The 27,424-nt window shown below is 37.9% G+C and overlaps 1 protein-coding gene across 1 annotated transcript in view; it reads left to right on the plus strand.

Moving 5' to 3' along the window:
• LOC116379514 (VPS10 domain-containing receptor SorCS1-like) overlaps positions 1-27,424 on the plus strand; it is a 40,941-nt gene that overhangs the window by 6,535 nt on the left and 6,982 nt on the right. The window contains exons 2-23 of the mRNA XM_031841472.1: positions 6,869-6,936; positions 8,385-8,484; positions 8,711-8,869; positions 10,312-10,385; positions 13,983-14,047; positions 14,515-14,633; positions 14,976-15,065; positions 15,936-16,115; positions 18,462-18,608; positions 19,763-19,865; positions 20,118-20,194; positions 20,737-20,828; positions 20,985-21,092; positions 21,373-21,490; positions 21,620-21,753; positions 22,845-22,958; positions 23,553-23,724; positions 24,004-24,190; positions 24,744-24,877; positions 24,975-25,098; positions 25,338-25,450; positions 26,302-26,436. Of these exons, the coding sequence (XP_031697332.1) occupies positions 6,869-6,936; positions 8,385-8,484; positions 8,711-8,869; positions 10,312-10,385; positions 13,983-14,047; positions 14,515-14,633; positions 14,976-15,065; positions 15,936-16,115; positions 18,462-18,608; positions 19,763-19,865; positions 20,118-20,194; positions 20,737-20,828; positions 20,985-21,092; positions 21,373-21,490; positions 21,620-21,753; positions 22,845-22,958; positions 23,553-23,724; positions 24,004-24,190; positions 24,744-24,877; positions 24,975-25,098; positions 25,338-25,450; positions 26,302-26,436 (2,613 nt within the window). The remainder of the gene's footprint in view (positions 1-6,868; positions 6,937-8,384; positions 8,485-8,710; positions 8,870-10,311; positions 10,386-13,982; positions 14,048-14,514; positions 14,634-14,975; positions 15,066-15,935; positions 16,116-18,461; positions 18,609-19,762; positions 19,866-20,117; positions 20,195-20,736; positions 20,829-20,984; positions 21,093-21,372; positions 21,491-21,619; positions 21,754-22,844; positions 22,959-23,552; positions 23,725-24,003; positions 24,191-24,743; positions 24,878-24,974; positions 25,099-25,337; positions 25,451-26,301; positions 26,437-27,424) is intronic.

Consider the following 27,424-nt stretch of genomic DNA (forward strand, 5'->3'; position numbering starts at 1 on the left):
TTCCATTGACAGAAACATTAATTTTACCTCGGTGATCGTTGGGAATGGGAAGGAGTCTATTGACGCTAATTTCGGTGGAAAAAGGCTAAAAGACAAATGACATGATTTAACTGCTGTAATCATCCAGGGACATTTAAGTTTGTTCTTCCACTCCTTTGTGAACACCACTGTCCTCGGCCGACTTTACGACTGGAAAGCTGAGACTCTTGCGGATCCAGTGAGCCAATTACATTAATGTAATGATGTTAGTCCCCAAAGTAGCCATTTCACATAGTGAGACAAGTTTTTGAAACTTGACGTTACTGTATAAAACTCTACATCCTAGAGCATTCAGAGGATGTATGGCTTCGTAGGTATAGGGACAATAAGGAGGGTTCTCAGTTTCCAGAAGCGCTCAATATCCAATTGTCGATAAATGCAATTCTTGCAAAAATCTCCAAATGTCAAAAGTTTTAGGTACCAAATCACATCATTACTTTTCTATGGTATTCCTTGAGGTCCTGATGCCTTAATGTGCTATCTTTGAGGGATTTTCGATAATTTGTATTGATTCTCAAGTGGCAAAAAATTGTTAGATCTAGCACCAAAGCTGTGTAACAAATGGTATCAACCTTAACATTGCTGCATAAGGTTATTCGACATAAGTGAGCAGTGGAATTTTCACTGTATTCTTAGCCCTTTTACACTTTCACAATTTATTAAAACTAGTTAATTGATAACTGTTTTGGTTTATGGCTACAACAACTTAAGGCACAGCGCTGGCTGCATAATCTTCAGGTTAACGTCTTTCAGATGATAGCAGCATAGACTGTTGAGCTATCTCCCTTAAAGATCCCCTGCCCCCCCCCTGAAAAAGACAAACAATGATTATATGGTAAGGAGTGGTGGAGAGGTTAAGTACAAGGATTTACATTAATTCTGTCAATGGTTAAAAAAAGCAACAAAAGTGTAATTACTTGCAAGTGTAATTACTGTATCCACAGTATATTCTGCAGTCAATGTGCAGCATGACTCAATGGATGTCAGAAAAAAGGCAGTAAGTGGTCTTAAGAGTTAACAAAGGTAATAATCACCAATAACACTAATAGAAACGATATACTGTGCATACACATTTATACACACTTTATACACAGTATGTATCTTCATTCGTAAAAATGTTCTGCACCTGAATACACCAGAGCCAATTCCATGTTGTACCTTAGGGAGAGGAACAGGAGACTTAATATGATCAGTGTTAATTCAATTTAGTCCTAAACACCTTTTTCACACCCCCCCCCCTTAGTCTCTTCTCTGCTGCGTTTTCTAATAGGGCAGAATTCCCCAAAAAAAGGCCAGGATAAAGTTAATTTGGCTGTGACAATGCATGATTAGTTCTTACCTCTTGCTTATTTATGTTGTCATTGTGTTTGTACTTCTTTGTGTTTGCTTAAATCAAACTTATATTGTGCATACCCCTTTTGTCGAATTTTCCAAATTAAAGTTACAGCTTTATTTTTTCAAATTTTACTTTCAATACCTTGGCTGACCTCAAAAAACAACGCTTTCAACGAACTTAATAAAATCATTTCCACACAACAATGTTGGTCCAACTTAATTTACTAGGGTTGGTTCAACTTATTTACTTGGGTTGGGTCCAACTTAACTTAGTACGGTTGGTGGAACTCATTTTACATTAGTAAAATTACAGTAGTAAATTAAGTTGGACCAATAGAAAAGCCTAATACTTAACGAAAGTAGTTTAATCATGTCGAAATACTTTCCATGATTTTATTAAGTTCATTGAAAGCGTTGTTTTTCGTGATCCAACCCTAGCAAATTTAGTTGGACCAACAGAATTGCTTCATGTTTAAAGAAAGCAGTTTAATCGTGTTGAAATACATTCCATGATAATTTAAAGAATAACTTTAGAGTGCAGTCAACCCAACCTACTTTGTACATTTCCTTTATTCACCAATACAGCACTGATACATTTAACATTTTACTGCACTTACACAACAATACATTCACATTTTTGGCACCATAAGTATAACGCATTGTCGGTGTGTTTAAATTAAAACCAAAACAGTCAGAGCCTCAGTGCTCCATCCGTGAATCAGAAACACTCGTTGGTTGCTGTTGTTGTTGTCGATATACTGCTTTTGGCCATTGCTCAGTCACCACCTCATTTTGAGTTTCAGAGCTCTTTCATTTTACAGTGGCCACCTGCATTACTCATTCATACCGTATGAGTTACACCATCTGGCTGCTGCAAGAAAAGCCTCATATTCAAAACCCTAACTTTGATTTACATGCTGAAGTTTCAATTTTTGGATTTATAGTGATGCAAAAGCAGGAAGTTTCAAACACTGTTGGTGAGCCTATAAAGGAGGCATATGGGTAACAGAAATTCTTCCCCAGCATATTTATCTAATCAGCTGTTTTACTTTTATTTATGTCAGAGAAAATGCAATTTATTAAAGAGTCCAGGGAGCTTTTAGTTTGTCAACATGCAACTAATCTTATACCATTGCACTCAGCACTTTTAAATGGAGTGCTGTAGAGTTAAAAGTAGTTTTGGAAAAAATGCAAACTTTTTGGTTGGGTTGGGAAAAAAAAGCTACCCTCTTGCTTTCTAATCTTGCCTGCATTGATCAGACCCCTTCCGTGCACACTGAAGCACAGCAGGCTGCCGTAGCCTAGCTGCTGAACTAGCCTTGACTTTCATTTATGGCGAAGAAGCAAATGATGCGAGAGTAGAAGCCAGAAGGAAAGCCGTTTCAGATGACTTGTCAACCAAGCTGCTACTTCCCACGCAGGGCTGTTGTCTCGACACGAGTCAGACACTTTCTGTTCTGCTTGAAAGCCATAGCTGTAACATTGGAGTATCTGTTCTCTTTCAATTTAAAAGGCCCGTTATTTGATGTCCACAGATCAATGGTATTACCCTCTGTCAAGGTAACAGTATGTTGCCATCAGTCACATTATAGCTGAACTGTATCACTCATGAATGACATGTTTTAAAAACATCCAGTCATATTAATACCCTTCAAGTCCTTAATGCAAGGGCAGAAGATGTTTAATTCACTGTGATTTCACTTCTCTTTGTGTTTGTGTATCTGGTTTTATTAGGAAGCCCATCGTTTTTGTTTGTGCAAAGTGATATTGTGAAGTCACTTTATAATTCATGATTGCAGTGACCTGCTATCCATATGAGAGCCAACAGCTCTGACTTCAAACAATCTAGCTTCAGCACAACATCTGGTCTACGAGGAAATGTTGCCTTTGTTAATGAAGTGATATAATTTGAAGTGGCAGACAAAAGCCTCTGTACGTTACATGTCTCAGGTGGTATTGAAGTATTTGAGGATGTGCTTTCCCGCAGGCTTTTGTTGCTGCGGAGTGAGTTGCAGGGCCATAAACAATGTAATAGAAATAGACAATTCTTTCTTTATTAAAGGCATTAAATGATGCTGTTTAAAGTGGTGATTTCATCAAGTGAAGTCCCATACTTAAAGCTATACCGGCCCCTGGGGTCTTTGAATTTGCTCGTTAAAGTATTTTTTTTTTTATTCTTTGAAAAGCATTTGTTGTCACATTGTTAACACTTCTTGTAGGCAGGTGTTCTCACCCTTTTTCCTTCAATTTGTCTTAGTTGTGACATTCTTTGTCACCAGTTATCACAATTTTGAATACCAGCATTAGACAAAATCTTCTCTCTCCTATGAACATGTTGATTTAAAATCTTTATGTTTAAAACGGCTAAAATCTATTTTATTAGATTTTGCACTAATGTTTTGTACTGTAATATTATTTTATTACATTTTGGCTACAGTTTATTACATTTATTTGTTTATTCCTAGTGGTTTTTCATTTATGACGGACTCTGTCTAAACTAGAAAATAAAAGAGAGTTATATTGCATTCATTCATTTATACTGTATATACCGGTTTATCCCATATTGGAGCTTATCCCATCATGGATTGGACAGGGTAATACCTCAGACATGTGACCAGCTTTTGATATGTCATATCTGTCTTTATTATTAATATTCCAGTCAGTAACACCTGAAACAATTGCTTTTATGGAATCATCCATCTGTTTAATTGCAGTGGCTAAATATGATGACAGTTTTATTGATGAGGCAACTTAATTCCAACAGCTGATGAAGCTGGATCAACGGGCTGGTGAGACTGGGAATGAATCGTAATGCGTATTCTGTCGCTCCTGTCATTTGTCTCAGGTGTTCACCTTTCAATAACAGAATCCCCCTCTTCTGCTTTCTCGATAACCCATCCCCTCTCCTCTTTATACAACACCTTCATTTCTCATACCGTAATCTCTACACCCTAAGCCCTTTAATTCACCATTAAGCCTCCATTCATTCTGACATAATGATCAAATTCATCCCAGTCCATTTACCTCCAAGGTTTAAGATTTACAAAGGATTAGAGGTTGAAAAATCAATTTGCTTGCTCTTGGATGTCATGTAATCCAGTTTGAAGATATGTTGGTGCCACTGCAGTCTAATGGGCTATGCACTACATGGTAGCTGGCATCAAATGGGACACCTTTGTTGAAATTCAAAGGGAAAAGATATGCTAATATATATGGCATTATTGAAATCCAAAGCGTAAGTTCTGCCATCATCCGGTGTATGGTGTAAGCATTAAAAGAAGTAGCCTTCGTCCAGTGATTTCAAATAGTAATTTAATGGCTTATGTGACATGAACTTCAAATACCTGTTTCACATAGAAATATCGACAAAGTGAATATTTTATCACCGTATTGATGGGTTAACTGCAGCCATGGGACTTTAAGTTTCAACATCCCTTAGAACACAGGGAACTTTTCTAGCCACCTTAGTTGGATGCAAATTATATCTGACTGTAATCCTGGATCCTTCCCAAGCAAATGCATAAAGTTAATCGCCATACAGAATGGAGCATATATTTTGTCCTAATTTTCAGACTGCTGCTGCTGGTTGTTTTATTGCGTATGACAGTGTCCATGAGGGTATGACTTTTGGAAGGTATAAAGGTCATTTTATTGGAAGATCATAAATCTCTGCAACCCAGTCTGGACACTTGGTACCATAGTTATAACAAGCTACATGGATTATCTCTGAACTCACGGTCATATAAAAGATTTCAGCACAAAGTAATTGCAGAGTCAGAGTTTTCCTATTTTTCATAATGTTAGAGCGGAAACGAGTAGTAGATTCATCAATATGATCAACAGAGAATTATTCTAATTGTTTAATCGTTTAAGTAATTTCTAAAGCAATAACAGAAAACATCTGTTTCCAGCTTCGCATTTGTGAGGATTTGCTGCTTTTCTGTGTTTTAATATGTAATGTAATCGTTATTTTGTTTGTTGGACGTTTGATCAGACTAAACAAGACATTTAAAGAAGTTGTTTTAGGATCTGGGAAATTGAGAAACATGATAACATAACAGGAGTTTCTGTATGTATACCAGCAAGAGATGTGAGGATACTTAATTCGATTTCATTGGTGATTCTGTTTATTGATACAAGAATTAAGAATATCATATAAGAGATTTGGATAGTGAGTAGCCCATATTTAGGATGGAGCACTTGTATAATATTGTTTTGTATTCATAAATCAGAGATACTGTTACTGTGTTTTGTGGTGTTGCGCCAGTAAAAATATGTTGACAAACAGATGGTATTGACCAATTTAGCTTTAAAAATTGATTTCCTGCTAAATGCTGGAGTCGACTGTACATAAGGGACGTGGATGGGCCTCATGTGTGCACACTGTGTGTCTGTCAGTTTCAAGAAGGGGCAGGCTTTTATTTAGCAGAGATGAGGATGATTGACCTGTTTAATATGAAAGAAAGCCAAGAAAATGACGGGCTATTTGGAATTTCCACAAACTGTGCAAGCAGGGTTTTAAAAAGTTCAAATTTCTTGTTTACATGATGGAGTTCTTACTCGTTGTACAGAATGTTACCCCAAGCACTCATAACACTCGATAATTAGAGGATAGCCATGAAAAGATGCCCAGAGAGTCTCCCCTAGAGAGCAATATGATCTGCAGATTTTACGATTGCACAGTACAGGCGGGGCCCTGCACTACATATTTGAGTAGCGGGTGAAGGGCACAATGCGAACAACTGTTTTTGTGTAGCAGACTGTTGAGATTTTGTGGCCATTGTGGAAATAATGCATTCTTTGGATGGAAGTTCTTATTACAATAAGTTTTTCCTCATATTGCCTCACTGGAAAAGGAAAGTAAAGTAAAATTCTGGTTAAAATGTACATAATCATGTCTTTATGCATCAGTAGTTACTTGTATATACAAACACCCAGGCAAATAGAAATGTCCACAGTGAGCCATTCATTAATATCTGGGGTAATGTACAAGACATCTACAGCTCTTTATGTTTATTAAGTAAAGGCCTGTTTATTGTAAACCACATACCACTGTGACACTTTTTATGATCCTCTTCAAAGAAGATGTCCATGATATTTACGAGGCCTGTCTCTCTCTGCCTGCAATGCACAGTATTATTTATTCATTTAGTCATAGTTTACCAGTGGTAGCATTTTCTGGTCTACCGGGTCCTAGAAACCATTATAGCATGCATATGTGGTCAGCTTTTCCTCAGAGAATATACACAAAAGTTTATAGCATTACAACAAAAAAGGAATGGGTTGACATGCCATCATCCATGGTTGACATCCATGCACATGACATCCATGCACATGTCTTTTATGCTCCATGACACGTCTGTCATGGAGCATAAAAGACATGTGCATGGATGGATCGGCTCTGGTTTTTTTCTCGCTATGTGACGCTTTGCTGTTCACCAAACTGATGATACTACTCCTCCGAAGCTATTAATCTGTTTGATCTGTTTCGTAGGTGATCCTCATGTTGACAAAGTACTATGACTTCAACTCTGGCAGAGTAACAGAGAGTTCTTTATGGAGGTAAGATCTTCTGTCTGGTTACACACATGATTTCAAACTGATTGTTTTTGAAATCTGTTTGTTCTCAGAGACTTGTAAAACATGGTTAAATACAATGCTTTGTATATGTGATTGATGCTTATAACACATCACTAAATTACAAAGAAGTTGATTTGGATTTCTGTTATTTTAGTTTTTCAGTTATTTTTTAGTTTTACAGTTTATTTAATATAATTCCCACTTAGTTAAAACCTTACAGTTGTCTAATTAAACACCAATTTAATGTCATTACTGTGTGAAGGATAACCTTCTATACATTTTTTGTCTGTCACTGATGTTTTGACAAACAAAAGGAATATATATACTGTATATATATATATATATATTTATATGTCTTTATTTATTTATGCATTGCCCATATAACACATTAAAAAAATATATATATTTTGGTCATACTCATATTTTGTCACCTTCATTAAATCAGCTATAATGAATATTTCTTACAATAACAATGTATCAAACAACAATATGATACTAGTTGTACCTTATTGTCAAGCTTTGTTTTACTCCCACGGCTCTCATAGCGTCGTCCCGCCGCAGTAGGCAGCTGCTTTCAGTGAAAAAACTCTTAAGCTCACTCATCTGTTTAGCACCAAACGGCAGACAGAGACAGTTAGCAACTAGCTGTTGGACATATGGAGCATTTAGCAGCTAAAGAGCCAGATATTTCCCTCAGGAGTTGGTAGAGACCAAAAACAGAGCCAAAGGAGAAAATATTGCACTTGCATTCATGACATGACTCTAAACGAATGATAATGTTGCTCCATTACTGCAGGATGTGTAAATAAGCAAGTGCTTGGTGACAAGTTTGCTATATTAACTCAAAATGTCATATTTCCCAAATGCCCACACTCAAAACTAAATATCTTATAAAATATAAAAATCCAGAAATCCACAAAACAGATTTATTTATTTAATATTATGCAGAATAAAACATTTTAAGGCTGCTTGTTTCTCAAATGTCACAAAGCATCTGAGAGCAGCATGTATTTAGGTGACAATTCATATGAAGACATCGATAATGAAGTCGACAAAGCAGTGCTTAGAGGGCAATTCATATTGTTTTGTATATTTCTGTTTTCAAAAACAATCAAAGCTTTTTTTCAGCCAACAGGCAAAATATGTCCTCCATGTGAATTTTAAAAGATGAAAATCACAAACATGAAATTACATTTTTACCCCAAAGCATCAACAATAACAATGATAGTAATACCTCATCCCCCTGCAACACAGGATATTCTTATTTGTGTTGATAATTAGAAGAATCTTCATTCATCTTGCAAATTGCTTCCTGATTTCTGTGGTTTCAATTTTCTGCTTGCCTGATATGCTTAATGATACCATCAGCATCTTAACTAGTAGGCGTTTCTCCATATATATATAATTTTATCCTTATAATCGAATTTTAGGTCAACTGATTATGGGACCACATACGAGAAGCTTAATGAGAAAGTCGGGCCAAAAAACATCCTGAGCTACTTGTACGTGAGTCCGAACAACAAAAGGAAGGTACGTTTCCACATGCATCTTATAGAAAGATCCTGCCTTCCTATATTGAATGATTAGGTCAATTGTTGTTGCTGTGTTGCAGAGGTTTTCGCATTGTCACTACATAGTAGCCCGACAGACATTTGCACCAGGCGTCACAAGTACACAAATACACATAAGCCCTGTGGAATGGATGCTATCAAGGTGGGCCGCTGACTCCCCCGTCTCTTTTCTTGTCTCTTCTCAGATCATGTTGCTTACCGACCCGGAGGTGGAGAGCAGCCTGCTCATTAGCCTTGACGAGGGGGCGACCTATCAGAAACACAGCTTAGCCTTTGATATCCTCAGCCTGCTTTTTCACCCCGAGCAGGAGGACTGGATCCTGGCTTACAGCCACGACCAAAAGGTAACGTGTAGCTGTCAGGTGGCATGAAATAGCTAAAATAAAAACTGAAAATGTGACAGAGGACAAAAAAAAAAAAAAAAAAAAATCCCTGGCTGCTGAATAAGGGCTGTTGTGGAGGGTTCACTTGATGCTTATCATGCTTATCATGCTATCATGCTTGATGCTTATCATGTTAGCTCGGATTGTTGTTCTGTCAGATTGTTGTTCTGTCCGATTATGAACCTCAAGCCTTTTGGGTCGCAGCAAAATGAATATCACCATACAAGAGATAGGTTGTTGTAACGGTCAAAAGCATTTACTTTGATAATAGCGGCTAGCTTTCAGGACATGGTCTTCGTGAGCAGAAATGTGCCACTTAAGCCAAGGCTGCAGTTTCCAAAACAGAGGCATCTGATCACCTGCTCCCCTAAACAAGTCATAAAGTCTGGCTGCAGACTCTAACTCTGAATAGATATGCCCCAGACAGCTCAGGGGAAAGATAATAAGAAAGACACAGCCAAACAATCCACAAACACACACACGAACACACAAATCAAGCATGAACACGCACCCTTCATTACTCTGCGTGAGAACCCTGCTGTCTGCTTTACTCAACACCGCAGACATCAAACTCGGCCTTCCCAGCCTGCTATTGCCAGACTTGATTTTCTGAGGGAAAAACAGTCAAGGTCTGAGAAGTGAGATAAATGGTGCAGGGAGGAAGATGAAAGCTTAGTTGAGAACCATCGCAGGGTCAAAATAAAGATGCTCTGGAGAAGTTTGCCTTCAGGTCATTCTATATGTCTTTGTAAAGCGAAATTTAATCAGTTTTTTTTCCCTTTTAACTGCAGAAATTAATCTTTGGTTGGTTTCATTTTACATGTATTGATTGTCTGTCATGTCTTTTAAAAGTTTAAAGCTCTTAGATAAGGCAAAATGATGTTGCTTATCCTTGTAAAGCTCCGGGCTTAAGATGCTTTGCTCGATCATTATGGCAAGATGACAGGCGTTCTGAATGCTTTGACATAAGTCCAGCTTTACAGTAAAAAGAAGGCTAATGGCTTTATGGAATAAAAAGACGACAACGACAGTTAAATGAGTGATGTTATAACACCAATTAGGCCGAAATCCTGCTGAGTTATGAAGGAGACACTTTGATTTTAATTCAGAGACCAATTTGTCTGTCCTCCTTCCCTCTTTTCCAAGGCATCAGAGCGAATCATCTTTCCATTTTAATTTTTTGTCTGGTTTCAGAGTATAACTGTATTTTTACAGGAACTGAGAGATTTTCTCATCACAAAACAACATCAACACACTGACGCCACAAAATCAACAAATCTTGTCAGCTGCTTGATAATATAGTTAGACATACATCAGGAAACAATTCTCTTGGGTATTATGACATGGAACATTATTCTTAATGCTGTAACTCATTTGGTTAATGCATTCCTCTCATTTTTCAGCTCTATGTCTCTGTTGAATTTGGGAAGAGATGGCAGCTTGTGCACGACAGCGTCATCCCCAACAGATTCTACTGGTGAGATCAACAATCAGTCATTTGCAGAGGGTTTTTCTTTCTGGGAGAGAAATGCCGCAACATCGCCGCATATTTATTTATTTCCATCAACACTATGAATAATAGACCAGCACAGAACAATTATACATTTAATAATTAAAATGTATGCATTTTTTAGCATTCTGTTCACAGCAGTAGTAGGGGAAATGCATTCACTGTACATATTGACATGCTCTATAAAATATGTTTATATGTTTTTTCACTGACATGGTAGAAACATGAGTAAACATGAGAATTGGCTACTAAGGCGTTATAAATATCAGATTTGAACCGAGTAACAAGTTTAGAGTAACAAGTTTAGAGTAACACGTTTTATACTTTACAGTGTGTCACAGAAATGTCATTAAATTCAAATAATTCGCCAGTTTTTATTGGTCAGTCAGTGGTGGAGTCCTTGTGCTAGGTAAGTAAAATCCCCTTATTGAAACAGACTTAAATAAAAGTAAATAAGTATTAGCAAAATTTACTTAAAGTATAAAAAAGTGAAGTACTTTCCCCTTTTGATTGAAATGATCATTGTATCAACTTTCATGTAGTGTTATATAAATGCATGAATCCACTTTTTGGTGGAACTGCTAACAACTTGTTGCTAAATGTAATGACACATTTTATTCCCATCACTTGTATTATTGATTGCCAAATGAAGCTAGGTGTTTGGGGAGGAAGATCTTTTTCCTTTTCTTTATTTAAAAAAAAAAATATTATAAAAATACTAGTGTGCTGTTATACATAATATGTCATCCGCTGAATGGAATCTGCTCATTCAATATTGATTAGATACCACAGTATTAAAAATCAAATCTCATCCAAAAATGTTCAGTCAGTAATCTATTTAATATGATAGCTGATCTATAAAGCACAGAATCAGCCCTGATGTTGTGGCAGATAGCTTCTAGGTGTCTCTCAGAGTGTTTTAGCGTTATTAGCTGTCAGGTGCTGGTACGGGGATTATGGCCCGGGATAAATGTTTAATTTATAATGTTTTTCATAGTCGTTGGCTCCAGAATACCTTTCACACACACACAACTATGGAAGAAGAACCACTGATTAATCAAGGTGGTTGGAGTTACCTCCAGTAGCCTACATGCTTTTACAGCTTTTGCATTAGTCTGGGAAACACATTAACAACAATATTACAGTAAATAACAACCACTTTAACAAGGAGGTGACAACTAAGTAGACAAAACAAAGACTATATCTTGTTTTATGAGGCTGATGTTTTGATCCTCAGAAGGTAGATGTATGGCAGGCACTCTTTTCTTATTGGGGTTGAAAAGTAATCTTTAACCGTCCCATGTTAGTGGCTCTCTACCTGTGTGTGTTATCTATGTTATTTATTGTGTCATGCACATACAAGTTAACAGCCCACGTGGACTTAAAAGAGATACTTTTTTTTTTTTAAATCATCAATCCAGAAAAAGGACTCCTTAATAGAAAATGTAGCCCATAAATCATCACATAATGAGCAATAAAACATGATCAATCATCTTCAGTCCCACCTAAATCACATAACAAACAAAGCTCTTTCTCTTCAGGGAAACAATTTTCTGTATCTAATGGTAATGTACCTAAACTCAACTGTGTGTACGGAGATCTTTGAGTTCAATTTTTCTTTACATAAGGCTCTACACTGTGGTAGCTTTCCATGAGAGAATATCCTCTTAATTAGGTTTGTACCAAACATCAACATCTTTCCTCATACATCAGAAACAATTTGCACTAAGCTTCCTAACTATTAGGGTGCAACCTGTTCTGATAAAACAAGGAAAAATAAATTGATCATACAGAATAAAGATTTTACCTCACCAACTCAGAGATGTCCATGCGACAATATTTTAGTGGTGAGCTGCTGTTATACGCACAAGGCAGGTATATACAGTATTTGCAGCTTGAGTTTATATGTTTATTAGGGACAAAGGTGCCTGAGTTTTCTTTAGCATCATCCTGCAGTTGTGTTACTAGATGATCAATAAAAAAAACAAATTTTTGATGTTCAAATATACTTTTCCTTTTGTTGTTGCTGAAATAAGTCAACCAAAACATGCGAGGCAAAAAGAAAAACACGTTCCCCACACCATCAGAGATCAAGGATGAAAGAATTTCTTTCATCGCATCCTGCACTGCTCATCTTATCCGAGAACATCTGACAAACATGATTTACAAAAAACATGTTAACAGTCACCCTCGCTAGGCAGACATACTGGTACGTGTTGGTTATGGGAGAACTCTGTGTAACATTGCAGGGGTTTATTTAAGAGCAAGCGCTGCTGTTCACTGATAGAATTGGATGAAGTATTTGACAGAAAGTCCATTAAAAGAGATGGAGCTGTGAGGCAATTACCGAGTGCTGAGGGAAGCAGGATGGGGGCTTTTCATATTATAGTTCAGACACGGTATGGAAAATGAGAAGAAAGCCATCTTCTGTCACAACAGCTGCTATTAATACAACAAGTGGTTACTCTTGTACGTCGTGAAGAATCTCTATTGAAAGTGAATGAAATGGCTAAGTGCACCTTAGCCATAAAGTGCATTGCAGGTCAAATGTCTGTCAGGCCAGTGTTTATAGATAAGGTTGTTGTATTAATGGGCCTGAGAGGACAATGCTGTATTTTCAATGCACCATTACAAATACAACATGAAAATCTAATATAACCACAAATATTGCGCCTCTGATAACAGAAAAACTGAAACTATTGCTGTGAGCTAAATGCATTTATTATATACAGTTTCTCAATTGTATTTTTTTTAATCTTATAATTATTTACACAGCATCCCTTTTATTAAATATTCCTTGGGGCAGCAGAAAAATAGTTGATTAAGCTTTTTGCCTCGATGCCTTATTAAGCCACCTGATGTTCAAAACATATATCGAGAAAATTCAAATCACAATACAAATGTTCTGTAACCAAGTCTACTACATGTACAGGTACTGCAAACTGCATAACCTAAATCAGTGGCTCCCAACCTGGGTTTCACAACCTAGAGTCCCTGGATAATCTCAGAGATTACAAGATGATACAATGGATTAGAAAGAAAAACATACGCTTCTGCTTCACAAAAGTAAACGCTATTTCCCCCCCCCTTGTAAAATACTGCATACTTTCATATTTCCAGGACTGTGTTACACAAGCTATTCATAAATCAATCACTAAGTTTGTGTGTTAAGTCCTTCAACTCGCAACTCGCTAGTGAGAAACTAGTGATTTTTCTAAATAACGTTGCACGTTAACAATTTGAATTGTAATTTAAAATATGTGGGCACATGATGATATCATTAATGCACACATTGTCAGAAATGATGCACACAAAATCATTATTAATGGACACAATGTAATTACTGCATGCATACAATGTTGTTATTAATGCACACAATGCACACAAAGTGATTATTAGGGGACACGATGTCATTTTTAATGAACACAATGTCATTATTGATGCACACAATGTTTTTATTAACTGACACATTGTCATAGTTATTGGACACAATGTCGTTATTAACAGACACTTTCCTTTAAGCAGAAATCTTAAATGTCTCACATAATTGTCTTAATGTTACAGGTCCAGACTGGGTTTAGACAAAGAGCAAGGAGTGATCCACCTGGAGATCAGCATCTCTGATGGACGTGAGTGATAAAACATGTCCAAATTATAAACATTTGTTGTAATTCCTAAACCTTGAATTCGAAAACAAGTAAGAGCTTCTTTTTTTTTTTTTGCTTTACTAAAACTTACCTCCCTATCTGCATTGGCTGCATAGAGACTCCTCATACGATTAAGCTAATTCATTTTTCAAGGGCCGGCTGTGACTTGGCTCTTTTTATTGGCCACAGTGCAGAGAGGGGGAACAAGGCCTTGTGTGTTAATGCCCTGTCCCTGGGGAGATTGCCTCATTTGGCTGATGCTAACACACTGGGACAGCTCTCTCTCTCTCTACTTTATCTATTAGTGAGAATAAAGATTGGCCTCCAAAATGTTGCCTCTATGGCTCTCTTAAAACCATCAGCAAGCTAAACCTTGATGGTGGACTGCAGAAAGTTGTTTGTTTTTCTCTCTGTTATATTTTTAGCACTCATTTCTTGCTTACCCACAGGGTCACAGTACATCACTTGTAAACTTCAGAATTGCTCTGATGGAAACAAGGGCAAGCCTTTCCCTGGATTTATCATCCCTAATTCCCTGGTGGTTCAGGATGAATACGTTTTCATCCAGGTGGGTTTTTATTGCAAGGTCTGGCTTCATTAAAGGACAATTAAAAGCTGTAAAACCACTGCATTCAATCGCATCTTAATGTACAGCCATGTTTTTCATTAACTAAAATGGGCCATTATCCTGGGAAAGGATGGCATGAAATTGAAATCACAATGTCGTGTATTATGCTACAGCTCCACTCTACCATGATGCACAATATCCCAATTAGTAGCAAACCCAGAATTTTGATGGTGGCTTAAATTGTTTGATACATGCTGCTGACAATCAGTGTGCACAGTGAAGTTTATGAATATTTACCTGAAATGTGATTGAAATATAAACTGCACTATATTGCTTTTTCAGGTGCCAGTAGGTGGTCAGTCTGTCCATTATGTGTCCTATAAAAGAAATGCTTTCTACCCAATGAAGCTTCCCAAGTACACTCTGCCAAAGGTAAGGCTGCTGGAAATGATGCAGTGTTTGGTGAGTTGAGCAAGCAACACAACAAGTGAAGCGTTAATTTGTCTGTGAAACACAATTTATTCCTTCAGGCTGTTTTGTGGTATCATGATGACTTGGTGAGGGTTGGTTTTTATGTACGGTTGTTCCCAGTTAGTCATAATGTTTGCTGACAATCCATTGAATTGTTTCCCCCACATTATTATCCTCCTGAAACTGTATTTACTTATGCATAATTACATCTTTAGATCATGCTTTTATTTAAGACCCATGCATAGCTTTTAATGAGTTTCCCTCTCGTCTGTAGATCAACAGATATTTGCTTGAAAATGAATGAATGTGGAGTTGCACAGTTTCCCCACAACTCTAAAGGAACTTTTTGAAGCAGAAAGGTCAATTTGCATTTGCACAAAAAACATTGTTCTGCACTGAATCCCATTTGCTAAAAGCACAGCAGGGTTGCTCAGTGGTTTTAGAGACCATGTCACAACAACAGGAGAGATGCCTGCAGTGTTGTTTCCATCAGTTTGTCCGTCCATCCATCCAACCATGGATGTGTCAAAATTCCCTTGAGCAGGACACACATCCCCTACCTCACCTCACTCTGGAGAAGGGATTCAGTAAAATTAAATGGAGCCTGCCTTGATTTTTAGTGCATGGCATGAAACTGAGGTCTAATCGCTGCTGATCCGGACCGAATGATGTCAAGAAGTGACGAATCGCTAGCTTGCTGCTTGAGCTCTGTGGCCACTCTGCACACACTGAAATGCAGATTCACTCTTTTTTTTTGTTGAGAGAACTCATTTGAGTCAGTTCGTAAACCCCTATAGGCATCTACAGTACTCATAACTTTCACATGTTTAGGACTTGCAGATAATCAGCACAGATGACAACCAGGTGGTGGCAGCGATTCAGGACTGGCACCAGAATGACTCCTACAACCTGTACATGTCTGAGTCCAGAGGGCTGTTCTTCACCTTGATGCTGGAGAACGCTGTGAGCAGTAGAGGACCGGAGGGCAACATCATGATAGACCTCTATGAGGTAGGCAGCGACAGTGCTGTTGGGCGATGCTGTCATCCTTTACATGTTTTTATTCTATTCAGGCGTGCTGAACCAACTCAAATCACCGGCCTGGCTTTATAACTGCTGCAGTTTATAGGGCGTGTTCATTGATGTTTACGACTAAAACAATCAGCTACATGGTAATTTGTGCAATTATACATGAAAATGATTTTCTGTTAAGCAATACCTTAAACTGTTTGTGCAATTATACACTCGTGCCTTTATATTCTGTATGTTCTAATGCTGCTCATACTTGGATTACTCTTTACATTAATTAGCACTGAAATGATGTCAATCGACTGACGGAAAATCCATCAACAACTTTAAATCTCTTATCAAACAAAAATGCCAAACATTTGCCGGGTACAGGTTCTCAGATTTGCTGCTCAAAGTTGAGGAGTTGCTGTTTCATCTATTTTGTATCGTTGCAAATTCATTTTCTCAGTTTTTTAACTATTGGCTGGACAAGAGTAGGGCTGCAACCAACGATTGTTTTCAATCAAACTGTTTTTTGATTAATTGTTAATTTTTTATGTCTGTACAATGTCACAAAATGGTGGTAGTTGTTCATTCTAATTTCCTAGAGCCGAAGGTGATGTATCAGATGCTTTGTTTTATCCAACCGACTGGTTTTATCATTGCGAAACTCCAAATTGTTCAGTTAACAATAATGTTAAGAAAAGGACAAGCAGGAAATTGTCACATTTGAGAAGCTGGGATATTTTTAGTAACTTAAACTAGTTGCAAATTAATTTTCTCTCGACTGTTGCAGGATCGAAACAAGAGAAGAGCTCCCTTTTTGTTTTTACTAATTCATTTTCACAAGGTTCTGAATAAATGATTAATCAGAAAAATATTCAACAGATTCCTCAATAATGAGATTAATACTTGGTTGTACACTTTAGTCATAAATCCACTCACATTCACATGCAATTTAGAATATCTAATCCACCTAACTTTCATTTATTTAACCATAAGAGGGAACAGGAAACTGTGTATAAGATCACCATACAAATTCAAATTCTTGGTTTGGGGGCTTGAGCAGTAACAAGAGACTCTGACAAGCAAAGAACAGTCAGACTAAAACTTTGCTTGAAGTTAATCTTGATTTTCTTTAAGTGTACCCTGCGCTGTCTTGGATGTCCTCACCATAATGGAACAGATGTTGGTACATTGCATTGAGTGCCTCTCTCGTGTCTCTGCCCACTTTGATCTTACTTTTCATGTGACATTTGGACACAAAAAAAACATTTAGCCTGTCGAGTCTTCAGGTAACGAACCATCTGTACAGAAGTTGAAGAAGCACTAGTGTCATGTAAAGCCCATAGTCACAATTCAGGGAAAACAGCAGCTTTAACTTGTGCCCTGAATATGTTATATCTGTGTTGACAGATGTGCTATGAAGTTTGCAGTGGCTGCACATGTATACATCACTTTAGATTATCCTCATCTGCAGCCAGAAGTAAAAGCATCACATTGTTACAAAAACACACCTAAGATAGCCGTCAGCATTGGTTACTCTCACTGCTCACTGACCTCCACAGACATTTTATGTGAAATTTTTAATATGAAGATCTCACCAGCTAGTGCAGAGAATCGGGATCAAAGGGGAAGTGTCTGCCGAAAGAGGTCGGATATCGAGGATTTGCTGCCTTTGCTGTCCAGAGCACTCAGCACACTGGGAATTGAAGGAAAAAAGAAGAGGACAGCCATTTGAGAGACCACCAGCGCAGCAGAAAGAGCCTCTACATGGCTATGGCTGAAAAGAGAACACCCCTGGGTGGGAAGTAGTTAGTTATTGCCAGCTGGACACAAGCAGGGGTCTGATCAGCCTCTGCTAGGTTGAATGGGGGAGGGAGCATGTTGTTGAAAGAACCCGGAACAACTGATGATCCCAGGAACTTCACTGATGATGTGTCCAGCATTTTCAGAATGTTTATTTTTTTTTTAACTCACCTTTGTCCAGAAATATTTGGCGACTATGACTAGCAGAAGATATGAAATGGTGATTCTTTCTGTGACAAAGATGTGTGCTCTTTAAATGGAAGAGAAATGTGAATAGCCGCCGCGCATGAGAGTCTGCATCTATGTGCACAGCAGGAGAAATATCTCAGGGCTGTGCCATATGTTGTTTTGATTCAGCAGAGTCCTAAAGATGGTCAAAAATAGTGCTCACTGTCAGAAAAACTATCACTTTAAGACATCTTTTCCTCTCCGAACTAGGCCTTCAGCTTTACTTAAGTCTGAATAATTTACGGTTATTTATTTATTTTTCTCCCTTTTTTGTTATTTTCCCCCACTGCTCTCTGTCTCTCATGTACGCAGGTTGCCGGGATTAAAGGGGTGTTCCTGTCAAATAAAGTTGTTGAGAACCAAGTGAAAACTTATATCACATACAACAAGGGGAGAGACTGGCGTCTTCTTCAGGCTCCAACAACCGATCTCCAGGGAAACAAGGTCTATTGTGAACAAGTAAGTGGGCCACTGACAAGAGATAGATTTGGTTATTTGGATTTCCGTTATCTTCTAAAAGTATATATACAATGGATAAATAATGATCTATCTCTATATGTATGTGTGTGTGTGTATAGATATATATATATATATATATATACACACATACATATACATATACATACATACACACATATATATATGTTTTTAATTAATCTCCTTAATTAATTGGGAATCAAAACATTTAATAAATGAACATTGTTCTATTGTTATGGTATTATTTCACCTTGTGAGTTAGTGAGTGTCATCATGGGAAAATGTGGTCCTGGAGACACCTGCTGTAGCAGAACTATACCACAGAAGCACTTCTGAGGACTTTGGCAAGTGTTTGTATTTCTGCTGACAGATTGTGTCACTGCGATAGCGTCTGAAGATGGGTGTGGTCTGAGCAATGTGCCAGAGGGAGCGGGGTAGGAAGTGGGATTGGACCATTAGTTTAACTTTTTTTAAATTAATTTTAAAGACAGCTTTTGGTTCATGGCAGAAATAAAAATGCTTTACACTATCATATGGTGACAGGAGAAGACAATACTAAAAGACATGGTGTAGAAAGTAGGAAAACCTCCTAATAATTAATGGAAGCACACACAAAGTGGGGTCGACCCAGTCAACAAATCAAACCACTTTTAGCCCAATAAAGGTCCCACAAGTAATTGCATCATCCAGACAGCCTCTTACTGTACTCTTATTGGATTGTATTTTAGCCATACAACTGTAACTGTAATAACTGAAAATACACATTTTGATAAATTGTGATGTTAAAGGGATCCTTCCATATTGAGCTTCCTGCATAAATGATTTGTAGTCAGTTTTATCTGTGGAGACTTGGTAGTGTATGGTTATACTTAATGTTTTGTGTTGGGAAAACTTTTTACTTCTTTAACATATTTACTACATTCTGATAAACATGTTCACATTTCTTTTCCAGATCTCTGCACCATAAGATTTAAAAATTCATGTTATTTGTTAATTAATTTAAAATAATGATAAATAAACAATTTAAAAATCAATTCAGGGCGGTTATCATGACATGTGAACCAGGTCTGTATCAAACCTTTCAATTTCACATTTTCACTTCAGAAAACGAATCTCCTTGTGTTTGTGCTCTGCAGCCTTACTGTTCGTTACATCTACACCTTCATGTGTCAGAGAATCCTTACACCTCGGGAAACATCGTCAGCAAAGACTCAGCTCCAGGAATTATAATAGCGTCAGGTGAGGAGGTTATTTGATTTGAACAACCAACTGTTGTTTACTCTTAATGATGGTTCCTCGATTGTATCTCTCAGTCAATTCTGTCCTTTAGTTCAGTTCCCTGCGTTTTCAAACTGAAATGAAATCAATATTTCCTGCATATCTTCTCCATGTTACATCAGTGCAAAGAATTTTTGTTTTGTCTGAATAAATGTTAAAATAGAAAGAAAGCAACTGTACTGAAAATAGTGCTATCGTACCTTTTGTATTCAGGTGTGGTTGGACCTGAGCTGACCAGTAATAATGTCAGTATTTTCATCACATCTGATGCTGGAAACAGCTGGAGAGAGGTACAGTATGATAACTGTAAGACGGTCTATTGTCCCTATACAATAGCTGCATTTCTCCAACAATGTTTTTTTTTTGTACATTACTTTGCGGAATTTTTTAAAAGCTAATTTGATTTGAACTTTCCCCTGAACTTTCCTTCAGTATAATATAAAACAAAAGGACAAAAAAATATAACTTTAGTCAGGCATTAGCCAAATTAAGAACAGGAATGTGACTGAGCTTTCAGTGCCAACTTTCACCTCTCACTTTCCAGTTCTTGGTGAAGAAATAAAGAATTGAGGTTTGACACCCAGCCTTGTGAAGAAGTGTGCATCTCTGATCTGTAAAACGAATAAACCAAAAGGAGCCTACAGAGGCAACACTTGCTTGACGCTTTAGTTTATTCACACAGCTGAGACCCTTGTGTTAAGAACAGTTGTGGTTTCTACTTATTTAGTGTGTAGGTGTAAGTATGCATGTCCCTTATGTCGTCATTGGTGCACACTTTGTGTAGACTAAATTTTTCTCTGGTGTGATAAAATGAAGCTGGTTGTGTCTGCAGGTTTTTCAGGAAGAGTACAGCGTGTTTTTCCTGAATCAAGGAGGATCTCTGGTGGCCATCCGACACACACCTCTGCCAATTAGACACATTTGGTAAGGCTCTCCAAGGGTGTACCCAATCTTTTTAGAGACTATACTCGATCTTCAAACAAGGAATGAGGCTGCTTTTCTGCTAAGGATTGTCATACTGAATTCAACTCTTATTTGTGGCTAGTCTGTCTGTGATCCAACCATTGTTCTCTCCCTCAGGCTGAGTTTTGATGAGGGCAGAAACTGGGACAAATACAGCTTCACCTCCTCTCCGCTCTATGTTGACGGGGTACTGGGAGAGCCTGGAGAGGACACCCTCATAATGACGTAAGATATGAAGGAATCAAAAGGAGCTCCTGTGTTTGTAGTTTAATGATTGCTCTGAGTAATTATATATTACCCCAATAAAATGTTAGAAGTGTACATCTAAGTCTATTCAATGTGATTTTGAAAGGGTTCCATGAGCCCTAGATGTTTCTCAACCCACAGAGGAATATGGATTAAAGTCGGTGCATTAAAATTACCCAAATGTTTAGTTTGTTTTTCTTATCTTAATCTGCCCCATATACCAAATGTTTTCACCATGTATTATGGCTTCTTTGTGCAGAATATTCGGTCATTTCAGTCATCGATCTGAGTGGCAACTTGTCAAAACTGACTTCCGGTCCATTTTCCAACAACGATGCACATCCGAAGATTACATGACATGGCAGTTACACAATGAGGTAAGCTGCCACTCGCTGATCAAACCCAAGTGAATCTTTTTGATTCAGTCACACAATGAAAGCAAGATGGTAGAGAGAAAAAAAGGATAAAGGACCTCAGAAATGTTTATGATGCATTATTCATCACAGGGCGAAGTGTGCATCATGGGAATGAAGAGAATCTTCCAAAAACCAAAAGCAAACGTTCGATGTGTCAAGGCCAGAAATCAGTATATTTCCCAGATGTCAGATTCCTGCCCATGCACAGAGGCAGATTTTGAGTGGTGAGTTCCCTGCTCAGCAGCTACTCTTTTCATTTCATTAAATCCAATACAAAACCTTTTATCAGTCTCCAGAGGCAGAGTCTGTGAAGCAAACCTAAGGCACAGCAAGAGGAGTGTTTGAAGACTTATATTTTATGATAGAGAGGTTGTTATTCTTATTTCTGTTATCTTTCTATCGACTTAGGGTGTTAGTTAGTATATGATTTTAAAATATGGCATAAGTTGTTTTAACTCTTAGCTTTATAAACGATTGTGGTTGTAATCAATAATCCAATATAAATTAAAAACAAACAAACTGGGGTTTAATGTAGTGAACTGTGTTCTGTGATTACAGCAAACAAAACTTAAAATGTGTTTAACAATTTAATAAACAACAATTAGCATGAATTCATTGATTTGGACATCATTTTATAAAACAGTAATGATCATATCAACATAACCCAATTTAACTGACAGAAGATGACTGAAAATATTGAAGCTCAGCCCCAACAGTCAAATATGTGATAGCAGTTCATTTCTGCATCTTACTACTTACGTATATCAAGTGCACTGGAATAGGTTTGAATCATGAATACAACGAATGCCTCGCTCGAGAGTCTATTATTTTATATTTCTGTATGTCTAACAACTTGACTTTGTCTCATATGGTTTTTGTTTTATCTCTCTGATCTCACTGGTGCTAAATGAACAGCTCCTACCACTAAATTAAACAAGCTTTACACCACTTTATTCCAACGTTTATTCAACTTTCTGACTCTGAGACTGTGTTTCTCTGATCATGATGAAAGAAATTCTGACGGATACCTCTGACTTTCTCGAGGTATAATTATACTTTGTATATACACGCACAACTCTTTTTCTGCCTTTATAAGTGTGATACATAAAACATCAAGTCTCAAACTCTGTGAGCTGCCGGGCTGCGAAAAGTTTTCTCAAGCCGAGAACTCTTCTATTCCCAGTAGACATGTACTTACTGTGTATGAGTCTACTTGAGCTGAGTAATTATATCTTATATTTTAAATGAATGATAACTAACCTGGATAATTCCTAAGAGTTTCTCTTTCTTTACCTGTTGTTCCAACGTAAAACAGCGACTATGGGTTTGAGAGGCAGATTGACGGGAGCTGCGCTCTGGCTTTCTGGTTCGTTCCTACAGCAACATCCAGAGACTGCATCACAGGGGACAGCTTCCTCAACACCACAGGGTACAACAGATTCCTTTGTGGTGACACGAGCAACGGGACTACTCGGTGTAGAAATGTCTCCGGTTACAATCAAGCTCAACTTTCTTGAAAATCACCTGCTACTCTGTGTGAAAACGTTTGTGCATTATGCACCATCCAAGAAAGCTTCTTAACCTTCGGAACAGACGGAGGAAGGAAAATTGGAGGAAAATCAAAAAACAAATAGGATTAAGGCTAACCTACGAACTACCAGCACCTGAACCCACATGCTGCAATTTAATGTGCTCTAAAACATATTAGCAAGCCAGTAGATAATTCAAAATAGGATAAATAGTTGAAACATCAACATTTTCATAATAGTTATGTTTTGTATGATAAAAATATGTTATTTTTTATACAGTTAATAGTGTGAAATAACATCCATTACAAACTGATGGCTGTTGTTGTTTGAAAAAGCTAATTGAGCTCATCTATGGGGGTACGGTAGACAAAAACAGCTTTGGAACCACTGTTGTATATTTCTAATGAATCTCTCCCTGTGTGTGTATGTGTTGTATGTCTGCTTTTACACTCATGCTCATCTGTGTCTTTTTCGGGGTCTTTAATGATTTCCAGATATCGCCGGGCTTTGTCTAACAACTGCACTGACGGAACACTGTTGAAGTACAGCCCCAGGCCACAAAAGTGTCCCCGTCAGGCCCCCCGGGGCCTCCAGCTCTTCACCAGTGAGGGAACACTGGTAGCAACCCTGGAGAGGAATGTCACTTTCTTGGTCTTTCTGGAAGAGGTGCTGCTTTTCACTTTATCAAAGCAACAGTAGTGTGTATTACAGGGTGATACTTGTAGGCCTCATGCTTTTCTGTAGTGTCGTGTTTTATCTGTATATTGAGATGCTGTCAGAGAGGCTAAAGCACCAGCGTATCCAACACTATGCAGTGACATGGTTTACCACTTGACCGCTTTCTTGTAGATATTATGGAAAATGCACTCTGTTACATGTTGGCGAGGACACTGAAAAAACAAGAGAGTACAGTGTGAGTGACAGCATTGTGTTTTCTTTCTGAAGGGTCTCGGCTCCATGACAAGTGTAACGGTGGACTTTGGCGACGGCACAGCGATGTCGTATGTTAACATAAGCTCCATCGATGACGGGGTCAAGCACATCTACAGTAAAGTTGGCATCTTCCAAGTTTCTGCTACAGCAACCAACACTCTGGGCTTTGATAGGGTGATACTCTATCTCCACGTCTCCTGTGAGTTAAATCATTTATTTCATTTAAAAGTGGCTTTCTAGAACATAAACAATTATTGGACTATTCTTCCATTGATTTTGGAATTCGAACACTAGCCCTTTTTCCTCCAGAATAGACTCTGTCTGCATTATTTTAATCAATTTTGCAATATCCCATTGACTTTATCACCTGTGACTTCAAATTTGGCTCCTCAAAGCGAGACTACATCCAAAATCTCCATCCAAAGTTTTGAGGATCACTCAAAACACGCCCCCGTGTATGCCGTAAAAGACGGCAGTTTGTTGTCTCCTTTAAAAGAGAAGTGCTCTAGTTCAGCTCAATGTAATGGTTGGCATCTAAACATCCACAAACACTTGTCAAAATACTCCCGTAGTGCAATCATCTTCTCCACTGTCTATGTACCATATAAGCTCAGTGTGTTCCAGGCACACTGTCAATGCTGTGCCCAAAATATGGCTAAAAACATGGCTTCTGCTGGAATTTTGAGTATCCTGTTATTAGCCACATTTTAACAAAACATTTTAATTATAGTGTTCATGTTTTCTCTCTAAAGGTCAACTTGAACAGGTCCAGCTCTCGGCTCCTTCAGTTGTCGTCAAGAACAAAGCGGTAAACCTCACGACAGTGTTACGCCCCAGCAATGTGGGAACAGTCAGCTACTACTGGTGGTTTGATAACAAAACAGAGGTTCGCTTTACTTTCTTATCCTCTTCCATGTAGCCTGTTTGCTGAATGACATGATAGAGTCACAAGTCACATCTCTCTCTGTCTCTTTGCCTTTTAGCCTGTTGTGACTCTGGACGGAGCGATGTCCTTCACTTTCTCCAAGGAGGGAAGTCACACCGTCACTGTTCAGGCTTCAGTTGGCAACACTGTCCATCAGGACCAAATGACTGTGGCTGTGTATGGTAAACTCAATACACACAGAGACCCTACAAATATAATTATAAATCGAAAACTATGGAGTCAATTTTGTGTCTTCATATTGAGAGGGAATCAATGAAAGTTTTGAAAGTTGATTATTTTTCCAATAATCAAAATTCATATGAAAATGTAAAAATTCTGAGCCTCTTCTTAAAAACAACATATATAATACATACATAAATATATGTATCCTAGGTCTGAATTTTATTCTATCTCATTTCAGATTATTTTCGGTCACACGTTTTGGGCTTTTCTTCTAATTTGGACGAGCTGAACCCCGGGGTGTCTGAGTGGAGAGAGGACATCAGCCGAGTGGTGAAGATCAACATGGTTCAGGTCAGTTTTTCAGCTGCGATCTTTTATTATAAAGACCATGACACAATCAGGAATTAATTGAACTCCTTATTCAGATTTTGGCAATATGCAGCTTTGCACTCACCTGGAGGGAGTAAGTCAAGTCTAATAAACCAATGGCATTTCCATTCTTGGTTATGCTGCATTTATAATGTATGCATGTGGTCTTGTCAAGTGTTGCACTCTGCTACCTGCAGTGTCTTCAACCTCAATTGCTGTCTAATTGTAATGTTAACCTCTACACTCTGATATTGCACTTCACCTGAAATCAGTACAACCTTCCAACTGAACATGTTAAAAACAGGGCAGTAAAAGCACCGCTGTGGTAGTTGCCATTTGCTCTCTAAAGAGCTGAATGCCATTGCCTTGAGAGAACACCAAAACCTCAAGTAAAGAGAACTTAACTGTGGTTAAGTGCATCCGGTTTCCCCTCTCAGACATTGTGGGGATGTCAAAAAAGCAGCAGGTTATGTAAAAGACCTGGATACTGAGGTCTATATATATCCTACAGTAGCCCTCAGTATGAAACATTCACTTTGACCTTCTGTCTTGTCAGATATTACCATGGTTTACACTAGGAAACTGACAGGAGACCTCTGGTTACAGCATAAATGCACTAAAAGCCCTGGCCTTTACCAAAGACTGTCAAATTGAGCTTGCATGTTTCAGTTGATCCGTGCATTATATCTTGACAGTGACTGGTACTTAGGCAAATGATATGTGAAGCAGTGAGCCAGGAGAATCTACTCATTAATACAGAACCAAAGCAGAGAATATCACTCCAAACACTGTCAATTAGAAAACCCTTTTTTAATGATGTTTTGTTGTTAAAGGTCACAGGAATAAACGAGGAGCAGCTCCTGGTCACAGTGCTCCCAGGTTTACCAACAACAGCAGAGATCTTCATCGTTCCTGAAAAGAAGCCAAGAGACGGGGGCATGGATGAAAATTGGGCGCACCTGGATCAGGTACCGTCTCATCAAATTGTTTTAATGGCCCTCTGCAGATGTTCACGGCAATGCGGTTTTCTGGGATAATTAAAACCGCACAAAAGTAAGCAGAGGAAGTCTAGAGAGGATATGCCTGGAGGATATGTCCTTTCCATTTAGAGTGCCGTACAACACTGTTGAGTGATCAGCTTGAGCTATATTGCTGTATTAAAGTGATAGTTTATTATGTTTGGACATGTCTTTCACCAGAAGGCTACATCTTGTTTGAGTGGGTTACAATATTTGTACAGAAGCATGGTCTTCTTGTGAGATGTTAAAAATACACGTTATAGGCACATGTACATGTAAAATATTTTTTGCATTTTGCGTGATAGCTTTGCTCGCAGCCAAAATAATTTAAAGTATTCTGTGCCATAAGTTTATCAAGGATTTTGTCCTGGTATGATGTGATAAATGAGTCATCAACCTCTATTCATCATGTGGTTTGTAAACTTGCCAATCTGAAAAAGTTGATTTCAATTTTGGTCGTCTGGCTTTCCCATATATTCCAGCAATCATCCACAATTATCTCACTAATCACTGATTATTCTCCAGTTCTGCTATGAGGTGTTTTACACTTTACATGCTGAACATTTGAAACATTTTTCTACCTTCCAGGCAGCCATTGGTTGGTACTTGTATAGATGTAAAACTTGTTTTTCCTTGAGGCAATACATCACAATGAGCATCATGTCCACATTTATTTTTGTCAAAGTTACATTATTGTTGCATGGTAACACAGTTTTAAGTGCTTTGGAAAATCTGCACTCCTGCACAATGCGACAATAAGGGTAAGTTTGACAAAAATAAATGCGGACGTGATGCTCATTGTGATGGATTACTGAAGTCAGCCAAGTTTAAAGTCTCTGCAAATGTATGTTGATACCATGGTGAAATGATTGGACACCCTGGCTACATGGTACTGTAGGAAAAATGCTATGTTATTCTTTGGAAAAGGTCAGCAGTA

Source organism: Anarrhichthys ocellatus, unplaced genomic scaffold (genome assembly GCF_004355925.1).
Source record: "Anarrhichthys ocellatus isolate YVR2014 unplaced genomic scaffold, GSC_Weel_1.0 scaffold3, whole genome shotgun sequence".
Classification (NCBI taxonomy): Eukaryota; Metazoa; Chordata; class Actinopteri; order Perciformes; family Anarhichadidae; genus Anarrhichthys; species Anarrhichthys ocellatus.